This window comes from Nomascus leucogenys, chromosome 4 (genome assembly GCF_006542625.1).
Source record: "Nomascus leucogenys isolate Asia chromosome 4, Asia_NLE_v1, whole genome shotgun sequence".
In the NCBI taxonomy this organism is placed as follows: domain Eukaryota; kingdom Metazoa; phylum Chordata; class Mammalia; order Primates; family Hylobatidae; genus Nomascus; species Nomascus leucogenys.
The window spans coordinates 114,108,794-114,124,336 of NC_044384.1; the positions used below are offsets into that span (position 1 = coordinate 114,108,794).

The 15,543-nt window shown below is 37.3% G+C and overlaps 1 protein-coding gene across 4 annotated transcripts in view; it reads right to left on the reverse strand.

Moving 5' to 3' along the window:
• GOLGA4 (golgin A4) overlaps positions 1-15,543 on the reverse strand; it is a 122,063-nt gene that overhangs the window by 44,717 nt on the left and 61,803 nt on the right. For all 4 annotated transcript variants that reach the window (XM_030812135.1, XM_030812133.1, XM_030812136.1 and 1 more), the window contains 3 exons: positions 6,957-7,135; positions 3,325-3,456; positions 633-788 (listed from right to left, as the gene is read on the reverse strand). In XM_030812135.1, the coding sequence (XP_030667995.1) occupies positions 633-788; positions 3,325-3,456; positions 6,957-7,135 (467 nt within the window). The remainder of the gene's footprint in view (positions 1-632; positions 789-3,324; positions 3,457-6,956; positions 7,136-15,543) is intronic.

Here is a 15,543-nt window from a genome sequence, read left to right on the forward strand (position 1 = left end):
TGGCTGTTTTACTATCTAAATCAGAGCAAAAAAGCTAACAAGTCTAAACATCAGTCAGTTTTCAAGACAGGTTGTACATTTCAAATACTGCTAAGGAAAGGGTCAGACAGGCCTTTAAAAAAACGCACACTCTGGGACATACACATAAACATGTTCATTATGGGACTATGTTTAGTATGGAAAAACTGGGGAAACCAAATGCAAAAGCAACACACTAGTGTAATTAAACTGTGATATAAGCAGAGGCTGGATTACGTTCAGGACATGGCATAAGATAAACCTAGACAAGCAGGAAGGTGCCAGGGCAAGTAGTGCCTACAAAATGAGCCCACTTCCTAGACATCAAGGGTGAATATGCAATGGAGATGCTGCAGGGTCAGTGAAAAGCAGGAGATTGAGTGGCTGACAGAAATACAGCCAGCTAAAGGCAGAACCAGGAGCACCATGTAATAAACACAGAGCCTAAAGCAAAATCCACTCCCATGCATAGCTCACACTATCTAAAAATGAAGGGCATGTATACATAAATCTAATCCAGTAATCTTTGAAACTTTATACTGACTAGAGAGATAACAAATTTTCATATGCAAATAATTTCACAACTCCAGAATCTGAATATTATTAAAACTTACAGTTCTGTAAGTCTCTGCTTCTTGCTGAAGGTCCCGAAGTTTATTTTCACTTTCTGTGAGGATTGCTTTTTTCTGCAACTCTAACTCTTCTAGGGCCAAAGATTCTTGCTGTTCTTTTTCTTGGCTGATCTTCAAATATTCTGATTGACTCTTTTCCTGTGCCAAAAATAATTAATACCACCTTAAATGCACATAAATCTTCAGCATTCGCAAAGTACTTCCCCAGGAATCATTCATTTCTTTTGATCTACACCCAGCCCTGCTGGATACGTAACATCATCATCTCTCTCCTCCCATGCTCTAGTCTGCAGAAACAAGGCACTATGGCTTTTCCAGTGGGGTAACTGCCACAATTACTACTGATAGGAAGAATTTTGTTCCAATAACCCCACTATGTCTGCTGTTTTTCCACTACTTAACTGTTTTACAAAACACTGCTGAATGTGAAAGGTCATACAATTGCTACTACCTCATCTCTACACTCCAGAGTTCAGTATTTCTACTCTAGGTCTAGAAACTAGATTTTAAGTTTATACAGTTTGTGAGAATATCTCATTTAGAAAGAGATCCCACATGGAAAATCAAATTGAAATCAGAAGATTACTTGTGAATACATGGGTAAGATCAAGACAATATCTATAAAACAAAGCTACATTGGCTCTACCACCCCATCAATCCTGAAAAGCTTCTCTGATTGTCCTTTCATGTATCAATATTCAATTTAAAGTGTTTAGTGTTTTGAGAAGCTCTAGACAGTACTTTTAACAGTCAATTAACATATTAAATGTTAATTTCTTAATTGAACTCCAATTAAGACAAGTGTACTTACCTATACCTATTGCTTAGAGCAGATATTGCCAACTGCAATACTTTCAGTTCACTATACTCAAGTTAAGCACACTACTTTAATTAAGGAAAGATTTTGTACCATGTTATGAGTAGGTTGATAAGAAAATACTAGTTTCCATAGCATTAATTTTAAAATATCCATTTAAATATACTGTACTATTTAATGTAAACTATATTTTAAATATATCTCTATATGCCCATAAAGGAGGAAATTTTAATAGTCCACTGAATTAAGAAAAGGGCAGGCACAGGTACCCACGCATGTGTATATGAAGGCTAGCTCAGTGTCCCCAAAGGTCAGTTACCCCAGCATGAAAACTCAGAGTAGGTCCTTATGACAGGCATTTTTAGCACTATTTATTTCCCACTTTGTTCCTTAACTTTCTTGCCCCTATTTTTAATTTATGCTGTATTGTTACAGTTTAAGAATTCTTGTAAAATGCTTTAATTCTTTTCTGGATCAACAAAGAAAACAAATACGTGCCCATATATGTGTAAATTTCATGACCATAGACACCCAATCATACTGTAAATCCATGTGCCCCCCACAGAGCAGGTTAGAGGACTTGTTAACTCATTTCAAGAATCACTGCTGCTAGAAATTCTTGGGGCCCCAGATGCAACTAAGAGTGAAAACAACAATATACGTAAGAAAGAAGATTAAAATCTAAAATACTATTTATTATCCTTTTACACAGAAAGCATTTTTGAGTTACACATACTATCTTACGGATAATAATTTCATACAAAAACAAATTACATTTTTGTCACTAACACTTTTTTATGGCAACTTATATAAAAGGCTTTTATAAGCGAAGAAAAATATTTTTTGTTTTAAACTTTCAAATTATGCTATTTTAAAAAATCTTTCAACAAAAATCTCAATCTGCTTTCTGGTTGTTTTTGTTAGTTCAGGAAGTTTTTCAATTTAACTCTTTTTTAAGCCATCGTATGGACTGAAAATTAGTACTGAAATTATTCCACTTAAAATAAAAATTACTTGTCCATTTTTATTTCTTCTTCCGTAAAATGCAAGTCAGCCAAAATTTTCTCAGCCTTGAGCTCTGGGTACACTCAGTCTGATGAGATTTTCGACATTCTTCTTGAATTATGCACTCTCTTCTTGAATTATGCAGTCACTGCTTCAATTAATCTATCTTTTCCTTTTTTTGTCCCTAATCATAGCCTACTGCCAGGTGGGAAGGATGGATAAACAAACTGCTTAATGAAAGTGTGTTAGTTATACTGAACATCGACAATGAAAGAGAAATATAAACATTGAAAGAAATTGTAAAAATTTTTTAAATGTTTTAAAAAGAAAGTGTGGCCAAGCGCAGTGACTTACACCTGTAATCCCAACACTTTGGGAGGCCAATGTGGGTGGATCACTTGAAGTCAGGAGATCAAGACCAGCCTGGCCAACGTGGTGAAACCCCATCTCTACTAAAAATAAAAAAATAAAAAAATAAAAATTAGCCGAGCTTCGTGGTGTGCACCTGTAGTCCCAGCTACTTGGGAAGCTGAGGCAGGGGAATCACTTGAACCGCACAGATGGAGATTACGGAGGTTGCAGTGAGCCAAGATCTCACCACTGCACTCTAGCCTAGGTGACAGAATGAGACTCCACCTCATAAAAAAAAAGTGTGTTAGATCAGTAAATTTAATTTTCACACAATACCAAGCTAATAAGCTCTGACAGCTTGCCTACTCCCTATCCTCTCTTTATACCCAAACGTCAAGACTGCCAGTAGTCTGACTTCCAACTGGAATGCAACAGTGAGAGGATGATAACTTTGTAACTCTGAGAAGTATACCTATAGCAGAAAAAAAAATAGGCACTTACAAGAGCTACTTTCATTTGCTCCTGAAATTCCCTTTCTCGGGTCTGAAGCTTCTTGGTCAGTTCCTGCTCTTTTCTGGCCAGCTCCTTTTCATGAAGCTTCTGTAGCTTAGCAATTTGTTCTTCTGAGGATTTCTGAAAATGAGCCAAATAGATAATATAAGGACACCCAGAATAAAATATGTAACTCCACAACTAAATAATACTATTATAATTTACTCAAACTAATAACTTTTTAAGAAGAAAAAATCATCATATTCCTAAGAGAAAACATATTTCCTACATAGATCAAAGTCATCAAAGCCATGATAGTTAAAAGAATAACCAGTAGTTTTCTTCTTATTTTAAGACAAGTGCTGCTACTGCTGCAATAGACTCCATTTCCACATCTTGCACGGATGTTCCCTACAAGTCAGGATAGGGGAGCACAGCTGGGGAATAAGGATGCTCTCAGAGAGGGCACTACACTGGTGAAGGTGCACCCTGGCTGCACCAATCAAATTATGGCCAGCTTTCCAGGCGTGTACTATTTATTAAAAGGTACAGGCCTTGTTCTTTTTTTGGATAGGAAACCTCAGTCTCATAAAAATGTCAAATCTCCTTATATAAACCTAAAAAGTTAATATATTAAAAAAAACAGAATGGGGGAGCCCACTGGACAACATAAACATGCAAGAATAACAAACACTATTTCAAAAAATAAGAGTAATAATAAGAAGCTACCAAATAGCATATTATAAAATTAGAGTAAACAGCTGGACACAGTCAGACAAAGCAATAGAACAGCACAGAGAATGCAGGAAGAAAAACTCACATTTAATACTTTAATAATTTAGTGTGTATTAAAGATAATATGGGTGGGGCATGGTGGCTTATGCCTGTAATCCCAGCACTTTGGGAGGCCAAGGCAGGAGGATTGCTTGAGCCCAGGAGTTCAAGACTGGCCTGGACAAAACAGGGAGACCCCGTCTCTACAAAAAAAAAAAAGATAATATGGCATATCAGAGGGAGAAATGTGGATTACTAAATAAATGATTTGGAGACCATTTGGTAGCCATCTGGGAAAAATTTAAGTTGAATCCTTACCTCACTCCTTACACTAAATAAATTTCAGTTGGATCAAAGATGTTAACAGTAAAAAAAATGAAACCATAAAAGTGCCAGAAGAAAAAATCAAATTTTAAAAAATGATCTCAGGACTGAACATGTGTTTTTAAATTAAAAAAAAAAAAATCCAGATAGCATTTAAAGAAAAGCCTTATAAATCCAACTACAAGGAAAAAAAAATTTCTACGAAAACAAGTTGTAAATAAAGTCAACAAATAAAAAACTGAGAAAATTATTTGGCTAAAAGGACCTATGTCCAAAGGGCTAATTCTCACTATAAACAAAGAGCTTCTACAAATCAATAAAAGACCAACAGCCCAATAGAAAAGTGAGTCAAGGATTTGGCCAAATAACTTAAATAGAAAAAATGTATTTATCATACTGGTAAGAGTTATATATACTAGAACAATTTTTTTAACTTATAAACTTGGAAAGATAAAGTTAGATAATGTCATCTTTATGAGGGGGGGGAACATATTCTAATACATTGCTTGTGAGGGTATAAATTGTCTTCCACAGACCTCACAGCAACTAGGCAACAATTAAAAATACATGCAATCTTTACTTGAGTAATATTCCACTTCTAGGCATCTACCCTAAATAAATACATATGTGAACAAATATGGATAAGAATATTCACAGGCCAGGCACAGTGGCTCACGCCTGTAATCCCAACAATTTGGGAGGCCAAGGCAGGTGGATCACCTGAGGTCAGGAGTTCAAGACCAGCCTGGCCAACATGGAGAAACCCCATCTCTACTAAAAATACAAAAATTAGCTGGGCGTGATAGCACACGCCTGTAATCCCAGCTACTAAGGAGGCTGAGGCAGGAGAATCGTTTGAACCTGGGAGGTGGAGGATGCAGTGAACCGAGATCACACCATTGCACTCCAGTCTGGCAACAGAGCAAGACTCTGTCTCAAAAAAAAAAAAAAGAAAAAGAAAAAGAAAAAAAAATTCATAATTTGCAATAGCAAAAACTGAAAACAATCTAAATATCTATCAATAGGAAACTGATTAAATTACAGGACATTCATACAATGGAATCTTGAGCAGCCTTTAAAATAAATGGGGTATCACTATGAATTATCAACTACCAATGGCTAAGGAACAATCTCCTAGAAAGATTATTAAGTGGAAAAGCAAAATATAGAACATTCTATATAACATGCTGTCTTTTGTGTTTAAAAAAAAGAAAAAACTGTATTTTTAAAAATGTCAGGATTGTCCATGTGGTTTTTAAGTCAAAAAAAAAAAATCCAGATACCATTTAAAGGAAAGCCTAATAAATCCATCTATAAGGAAAAGAAAAAAAAATTACAGAAGAAAAGAGAAATTATATACACAGGCTATCTCTGGGAAATATACTCAAAAAGGAAAACAGCACTTTTCTTTGGGAAAACAGGGGAATCTTTTCACTACATACTTCATATCTTCTGATTTTTATACCGTATGTCTGTATTATTACCTTTCAAAATAATACATTATTTTTAAGTTGTTGGAGTCCACGGTAACATTATTTATCACATCATATGACTATTTTAAAACCTAAAATATAGTCAGGCAGTTATAATTAAGGTCTTAATATATCCAATAATTGGCCACAAATAATTTCTACTTTGCAAATTACCTATAGTTCAGCAGGAAGAAGAAAATGAAAGAAATATAATTTGCCCACCTCAATGCCTGTCATGCACTCATAAGTAAAAGCACAGAAACCTTACTATGAGTTGTAGAAATGCATACTGAAACTCTGAAATCCGAGCCTCATCTACTCAGATCTATAATTTATCTTAAGCCATTTTAGTGGCCATAATCAAATATCAAGAATATAAATGGAGAGTCAGTAAAGAAATAGGACACAATGAGCAAAGTGGCAAGAAAGGCAAACATGACAGGAGGAAAAACAAGCAAAAAAACAAAGCAGAAAAAAATGGGTGAGGAAGGAAGCTGGGAGCAGGGAGGGGCCATGATGATGACATGTTCATATTTCTGAAAAATTGAAAATCTATGGGATTTTAAAAATTCATTAATTTCTAAGAGATCTTTCCAAAAAGCTAACTTTTAAAGTGAGGTCTATCTATATTAAGAGTAACCAGAACATTAAGTAACAATGATCCTTTAAAACATTTAAACAATCTAGCCCCTTAGTCACTTACTCCCTCATTCCCTCAACACACATTAGGCAAGTACCTTCTTGGCCAAGTTCTTTGGAGGATATGCTACTGAAGCAGCTAAGTAGCCTATCTTCAAGGTGCCTAAGTGTCGGGGAGCCACAGAACAGTTAAGGCACATCTCAGTTTATAACATAGTCCACTGGAGAGAAAGCAAAGCTTAGAAGGTTCCAAAGAATTACCTAAGTATTAAATGCATTCATCTATCAAAAATTTTACTACATCCTGAATATCAGGAAACAGTCAATGTCTAAAATACAAACAAACTCTTCTTTACAGTCAAAGAGTGTAAAGAAAAATACACTTCAATTTCAAATTTGTTGTAGCCCATTTCACTACAGAATTATTCTTACTTTCATTACATCAACAACCTCCTGCTTCACCCGACTTAATTCCTGTTGAAGACTGATGCGTTCCTCCTCACTTGTTTTTTCGATAGTTTTTATTTGTTCATCCATTTCTGCCTTCAGTTTTCTCCGTGCTTCCTCTGTTTTTTGGGCTGTACTCAAAGCTTTTTCAAGTTCCTCAAAAGCTATAATGAAAAGAGCAGAAAACAAGTATCTCAAGAAATATTATCATTGAGCTAAAGTGTTTTACATTCAATTTTTGAGAACTAAGAGCAGCAGTAGCAGGATAGGTTAAAAAACTCATCACTGTTCTAAGCCAAGAGATACTGGAGTTGTTGAACAAAGCCACAAGAAACGTTCGGTCACCAAAACCAATTTGTCACTGAGTTCTGGATTAGGACATTAAGACTGTTTATATAAGCCTAAGCTTAGAAGTTTGGAAAAAATAAACTACTGAAGGTTCTCCATTCTCTACCAGTTTCCTTATGGATAGTACATTTAAAGAAATGAAGATATGTCCCTATTTCTGTACTGTATAATTTCAATTGTTTTTCGTTTGCTCTACAGTTCTTATCATCAATAATTATGTAATACTATTATATACTCACTATGACACTTTTAAGAATGGAAAAACTATTCTTAGGCATATTTTATTTTTAAAAACTTCTTAACTATAAAATAAAAGAGCAGAGATTTTTGTTTGTTTTTAAAACATTTACTGGCTGAATATTTTGAAATGAAACTTACTATTTGTATAAGTTTCAAACCAGAGTTGTTTCCAGGTGACTGGAAAGAAATCTTTACCTGATTCAACAGTATTATAGAAAGGCACTGCCACAGCAGAGGGTTTTTGGGTAAGATAAGGAAGAATTCAGGCTCTGCAAAAATAATCATCTTGGCTAGAGTAGTAAGGTTTTTTCGTGTGTGTGTGTGTGTGTGTGTGTGTGTGTGTGTGTGTGTGTGTGTGTTTGAGACACAGTCTTGCTCTGTCACCCAGGCTGGAGTGCAGTGGTGCAATCTCAGCTCACTGCAACCTCTGCCTCCTGGGTTCAAGCAATACTCCTGCCTCAGCCGCCCAAGTAGCTGGGACCACAGGCATGCAACATCATGCCTGGCTAATTTTTGTATTTTTAGTAGAGATGGGGTTTCACTATATTGTCCAGGCAGTCTCAAACTCCTGACCTCAAGTGATCCACCCACCTTGTCCTCCCAAAGTGCTGGAATTACAGGCATGAGACACTGCATCTGGCCAGGTCTTTAAGGAGGCCAAACAGCTCAACATTATCAAACAAAATCAGATAGGATGGGTGCAACAGGTGTGTAACTTGGCATCAAAAATACATACGTGTGACCCAGCACGGTGGCTCATACCTGTAATCCCAGCACTTTTGGAGGCTGAGGTAGGTGAATTACCTGAGGTCAGGAGTTCAAGACCAGCCTTGCCAACATGGTGAAACTCTATCTCTACTAAAAATTAGCCTGGTGTGGTAGGACACGCCTGTAATCCCAGCTACTCGGAAGTCTGAGGCAGTAGAATCACTTGAGTCTGGGAGACAGAGGCTGCAGCAAGCTGAGATGGTGCCACTGCACTCCAGCCTGGCCGACAGAGCAAGACTTTTGTCTCAAAAAAAAAATATATGGGGCTGGGCGCGGTGGCTCACGCTTGTAATCCCAGCACTTTGGGAGGCCGAGGAGGGTGGATCACGAGGTCAGGAGATCGAGACCACGGTGAAACCCCGTCTCTACTAAAAAAATACAAAAAAATTAGCCGGGCGTGGTGGCGGGCGCCTGTAGTCCCAGCTACTCGGAGAGGCTGAGGCAGGAGAATGGCATGAACCCGGGAGGCGGAGCTTGCAGTGAGCCAAGATTGCGCCACTGCACTCCAGCCTGGGTGACAGAGCAAGACTCCGTCTCAAAAAAAAAAAAAATATATATATATATATATGTGTGTGTGTGTGTGTGTTTATGCGTATTTGTGTATACAGATGGTTCCTGACTTATGATGGTCTTAGATTTGTCAACTTCACAGTGGTGCAAAAGCAATACTCATTCAGTACACTCCTCCACTTAATAATAAAGTTATGTCTGGATAAGCCCTTCACAAGTTGATATTGGTATTTTCAACTTACAATGAATTTATCAAATTCTAACCCCATCATAAGTCAAGGAGGATCTGTATATGCCCGTGTATATGTGTACGTATATGTGGGTTGTATATGTATGCACACACACACACACACACACACACACACATGCATTATTAGCATAATGATACCCTAGGAAAGTCCTGCTGCTACTGTCATCCTAGATTATTTCCTTTAGTCCTCACAGAAGTCTCCAGCCTTCCCTCTACCATTGAGATAGACTATAAACAAAACTCAGTTTTCAAGATGAGTTTGTAATCCTACCAAGAAACGTTATGTCCCAGGGAGACAGTTGTCCACTGACATATATAATATTTTCACTTCCAGTGGTATAAGAAATGTGGGAACTTCAACCTATGGCAGCTCAGAAAAAAAGGCCTTTCATTAACAGTTTGGTTTAACACAGTGGTTTGGGCACAGGAATTGCAAACCTGAAGACAAACATCTATTCTAAAGCATTTTACTAAAGGCAAATTGCCAAGAGAAGGGTGAATTCTGGTAACAACAGGGAAATGCAACTTAGTTTGCTCAATCGTTTAAAAAATAATTTATCTGGCAACCATATATCTTTTTTTTTCTTTTGAGACTCGTTCTTTTTTTTCCTTTTGAGACTCGTTCTTTTTTTTCTTTTGAGTCTCATTCTGTCACCTAAGCTAGAGTGCAGTGGCGCGATCTTAGCTCCCTGCAACCTCCGCCTCCCAGGTTCAAGCGATTATCCTGCCTCAGCCTCCAGAGTAGCTGGGACTACAGGCGCCCGCCACCAGACCCGGCTAATTTCTGTATTTTTAGTAGAGACAGGGTTTCACACCATATTGGCCAAGCTGGTCTCAAACTCCTGACCTCGTGATCCGTCGCGCTGGCCTCCCAAAGTGATCATCTTTTTATATAAAAAGCAAATCTATCCAATTTATTTTGTATGCCCAAAGTATAAAACTGATACTCAAATAAGGTCTAAATTTCAAAGGAATATTAATTAGCTGAAATCATTTATAAAGATTCCTATTGCCAGATGCAGTGGGGGGCTCATGCCTATAATTCTAGCACTTTGGGAGGCCAAGATGGGAGGATTGCCTGAGCCCAGGAGTTCAAGACCAGCCTAGGCAACACAGTAAAATCCCATCTCTACAAAAAAATTAAAAATTAGCCAGGCGCCGTGGCTTGTACCTGTAGTCTCAGCTACTCTGAGCAGCTGAGGTGGGAGGATCACTTAAGTCTGGGAGGTCAAGGCTTCAGTGAACAGTGATTGTGCCACTGCACTCCAGCCTAGGTGACAAAGTGAGACCCTGTCTCTCAAAAAAAAAAAAAAAGGATTCCTATTCTAACTTTACTGGCATTTGCCTGCAAACCCCAAGATGATAATCCTTAGATATAAATATGTTGGAAACAAAAGTGGTGTCTTTGCTTTACATATTCTTTTACTATAAATTCTAATGTCAAGCATACAGAAAATATGGAAATAATGAACGCTTACTACTAACAAGAAATTAGTTCCCTCACTTAAAAAAATCAGTCAAGCAAAGTGACTAATTATGGGAAAGATTCTGAAACAAAGTGCTTACTGCCTAATTAGTTTGTGTTGAAGATTCAAACGCTGGAGGAATGAAAAAAGATATGACAATGTCTTTTAATGCTTAGATGTCATCAGCACCTTTTCATTATTATCCAGCATATAAAATTGCATCTCAGCATTTCTGAGTAATTCACAGAAATATCTTCAATCAGGCTCTGGAGAAACTGAAGACAGTTTTGATACCCTTTCAGCAAAATAAGAGTTTAAATGAAAACCTTTTATCAATTAAGTAAAATAAAACTATGTAGTCAATACTAGTGAATTTTCTGCTTTCATTTTTTAAATTCCAGAATCCAGCACAGTATAAAAAATAAATGTAATGTTCTCACCTTTTCGAACAACAAAAAATCCATGCCACAAGTTCCTGTTTACATATAATTTTCTGCTAATTAAGTTTTCTAATCACACTCAGTAAATTTCAGGATATTCTTCTATATACAGTCGAATTTTAGTGTTTAATCCACTAAAACAGTTTGTCCAAGTCACCTTATTATCCATCATACAACGATGAAAGTAGGATGGATTTGGTTTCACAGTTCTTTTCATCTAAATTTAACCCTCTCTCCCACTTTCCAGTACCATGTCAGGGAACCAAATAATTTCACACCTAGAAAGAAACCATTGAAATCTTTCATTGATATATGGTAACTGAAGCATCCAAATTTTCCTTCAGATGTTAAATCAACTTGAATATATAAGCCTGATGATAGAACTTTAAAATTGGCTTTAAGCAACGATCCATACCTTGCAATATTTTTAAAAACTAAGAATGCTGACATGGATCGAGCTCCGTTGGGCAATAATGTTTCTTACTAAAGCAGAATTTCCGAGCCAATCAATTACTAATGGCTTTTAACTCTCAACAAAATGCAGTATGTTATACTTCTTTCTGACACAAAACTCACTGCTTTCCACCTCCCCATCCTGCTTTAAGGAAATGGTAAGTAGCCAAAAAAAGCAGTGGGGAAAGGCATTTATATTATATATATATATATATATAAAATATCCAAACACAGAAAACATATTTCAAACCCATTATGGATTCTACACTGTATCACAAATGAAGCCACTTCCTCACAGGAAATCTGCCTCCAACACTGAGTCTCATCACTATGTTTAAAGAGCATATACTGAGAGTTTACTTACTACTCAGAAACATCTCACCTGACCTTGTAACCCCCAGAAATGGTGTCCACAGCCTACTAATGTTCTAAAAGTGAATTCCCTACCCTTTCCAAAGTGAAACTAGGATTTTAATGTAAGTACTAAAAAAGTATGTTCAAAATGTCTAGACAATTTATCTTTCAAATTCCCAACAAAAGATAAGTGAGTGGGGAGAAATAAAGCGTGCATCAGTCACAGCTGAAAAGTCTTCTGCCAACATGCAAGAGTGCATGGGAAAACCACAGTCACGGCACACATCAATAATAGGAAGGCTAAGCACGAACTGCCGCAGAATGTTGCAAGAACACACTGTGTTCTTCCAAAGCAAAATTCAATGTCTCTCAGGCAATTTTTATTTAAAAATAAAAAAAACAAACACACACGCACTTTAAAAATACTTTTAGGTCAATCTTTAATGAACTGTAAGTATGATCCTCTGTCAGTTAAGTAAAATGCAGAGCAGACCTTTTATTGCTAGCTCCTCACTTTCCACTTCAGATGAGGTTCACTCACATCCATGGGAATTATAAAAATGGACAAATGCTCTCTATAAGAGTTAAATGAGAAAGGCTGACAATCTGTAGCTCAATAATCCAACCATTCAGTCGTCAAATACATATTTAGCAGCTGTTTACCAACTGCCAAGCATATGCTAGGTATTAAGTGACAAAATATTTCACAAAAAGATAGCTGAAGTAGTAACAAAAGGGAATAAAATAACTAATCCTTAAATAGCTAGGAAGAATGTGGCACTCTTTTTGCTATTCCAGCACTTCTTAGGATACTCCTCATCCTGAGCATCCTAATCAATTATAATAAGAAATGCCAGAATTCTGATGTTTCATGCAGCATTACTATTTTGTTACACTGTCCCAGAGAACACTTTACTATATGGTTAACAAGACCCACTTCTACTCCCAGTGTAGGAAATAAACAAAAATGCAGAAGTGTGAAAAGGCTGTTAACCTCTAGATTAGCTGATGATCCTAACAAGCTGGCTAATGACATGAAGAATGAGTAAGTAAGCCAATGCCTGTCTTTATCCCAGCAAAAACAAACAAAACGAGTGAATGAAATGCACTACAAAATGAATGAAATGCAAATTAACAGAAAAAGCAACAAAAAGAATTTTATCAGAATTCCCACTGAATCATCAAGCCTCTTTGGCAAATAAAATCAAAGTCTACAGCAGCAGTTCTCAATATGTGGTCCAAAGATCCTGGGGTCTTGAGACCCTTTCAGAGGATCTGTGAGATTCTCCCTTTTCCAAATACGTGTCTATGTAAGAGTAGATTTTCTTTCTATATTTCAACCAAAATAACACCAACCAAAATAACACATCACAATGGATTAAATGCAGAAACAGGCATGAAAATCCAGCTGCATTTTATTAAGCCAAGCAATTAGATAACAAAAATGTAAAACAAGGCCACTCTTCACACTAAACCTTATTTTGGAAAATATAGGTAGAATGAAAAAGTATTTATGCTAACATGTAATGGATTTATAACTGGTTTTGTTTGTTTTTTGTTGTTGTTGTTTGTTTGTTTTGAGACAGAGTCTCGCTCTGTCAGCCAAGCTGGAGTGCAGTGGCACGATCTTGGCTCACTGCAACCTCTGCCTCTCGGACTCAAGCAATTCTCCTGCCTCAGCCTCCTGAGTAGCTGGGATTACAGGTGTGTGCCACCATGCCTGGCTAATTTTTGTATTTTTAGTAGAGACGGGGTTCACCATGTTGGCCAGGCTGGTCTCAAACTCCTGACCTCAGGTAATCCACCCACCTCGGCCTCCCAAAGTGCTGGGATTACAAGCTTGAGCCACCATGCCCGGCCTATAATTGTTATTTTTATCTTTGAAACAGAGTCTCGCTCTGTAGCCCAGGTTGGAGTGCAGTGGCATGATCTTGGCTCATTGCAACTTCCACCTCCCGGGTTCAAGTGATTCTCCTGCCTCAACTTCCCGAGTAGCTGGGACTACAAGCACGCACCACCATATCCAGCTAATTTTTGTATTTTTAGTAGAGATGGGGTTTTGCCATGTAGGCCAGGCAGTTCTCAAACCCCTGGCCCTCAAGTGATCCACCCACCTCGGCTTCCCAAAGTATTGGGATTACAGGCGTGAGCCACCACACCCAGCCTATAATTGTTATTTTAAAAATGAATTAAACAAATATTGTTAAAATTTTTACTTTTAGCCAGGCGCAGTGGCTCACGCCTGAAATCCCAGCACTTTGGGAGGCCGAGGCAGGTAGATCACAAGGTCAGAGTTCGAGACCATCCTGGCTAACACGGTGAAACTCCATCTCTACTAAAAATACAAAAAATTAGCTGGGCGTGGTGGCACAAGCCTGTAGTCCCAGTTACTCGGCAGGCTGAGGCAGGAGAATTGCTTGAACCCGGGAGGCGGAGGTTGCAGTGAGCTGAGATCACACCACTGCACTCCAGCCTGGGCGACAGAGTGAGACTCCGTCTCAAAAAAAAAAAAATTTTTTTACTTTCAATTATTAATACAGTAAATATCAATACATATAATCCACATAAATAAAGCTCTTTGGAATCCCCAATAAGTTTTAAGAGTGTTAAGAGGTCCCTGAGATCAAAAAGTCTGAAAGCTACTAGTCTAGAGCTTACATAAATGAAAATAAAATACTACCACCCGGTGGCATAAATTAGATAGTGCAATGCTTATCTACAAATTAGGGCCTTCGCAGAGATTTAATAAATATCACTTTTGCAATGGAAATCTACATTTTAAGCCATACTACAAAATATACAACAAGATTCATTCTATAAACTGACTATGCTTTGACCTTCAAAAAATTTACCAATTTATCCAAATTTTCTTTTTCTTTTTGTTCTTTTTTTTTTTTTTTTTTTTTTTTTTTGAGACACAGTTTCGTTCTTGTCGCCCAGGCTGGAGTGCAACAGCAGGATCTCGGCTCACTGCAACCTCTGCCTCCCAGGTTCAAGCAATTCTCCTGCCTCAGCCTCCAGAGTAGCTGGGATTACAGGCACAACGCCACCATGCCCAGCTAATTTTTACATTTTTAGTAGAGACGGGGTTTACCATGTTGGCCAGGCTGGTCTTGAACTCCTGACCTCAGGTGATCCACCCGCCTCAGCCTCCCAAAGTGCTGGGATTTCGGGCGTGAGCCACCGCACCCAGCCCCAAATTTTCATGTATATTTTACATACATATTTACCTATCAAATACCTTGAAAACATCAGGCTAATGTTGAAAAATATTAGGCTAAAGCTAAGTACATTGATTAAATTAGAAATATAATCCTGCACCAAAGAAACGTGTTTTTAAATTACCGATGGTTTCAAGTAATAGTGACATTGTTGGAGACATAAATAATTGCATTTTAAAAGCCATTTAAAATAAATTTTTCCAGCAGTTATTCATTTAGTGCCAAAATATGTACATATTTACTTATCTAACATGGCATACTTATATCTACTTTAATTCATCCTTTTTTTTTTTTTTGCCTGAGAAACATGGAATTTTCTTTGTAAAGCTTATTCTAACTACCCATGATAAGAAAAAAAATAGCCCTTACCCCAGTCCTGTTCATACAAGGCTTGGGAAAGGCACCATGATTCACTTATTGGCATGTGTGGATGCACAAAAATAAGATGTTTTGTGAGACTTAAGACTCCAAGAAAATTTTGTTACACAAATTATCAGCAACTAACAAAGCAGTTAAATACAC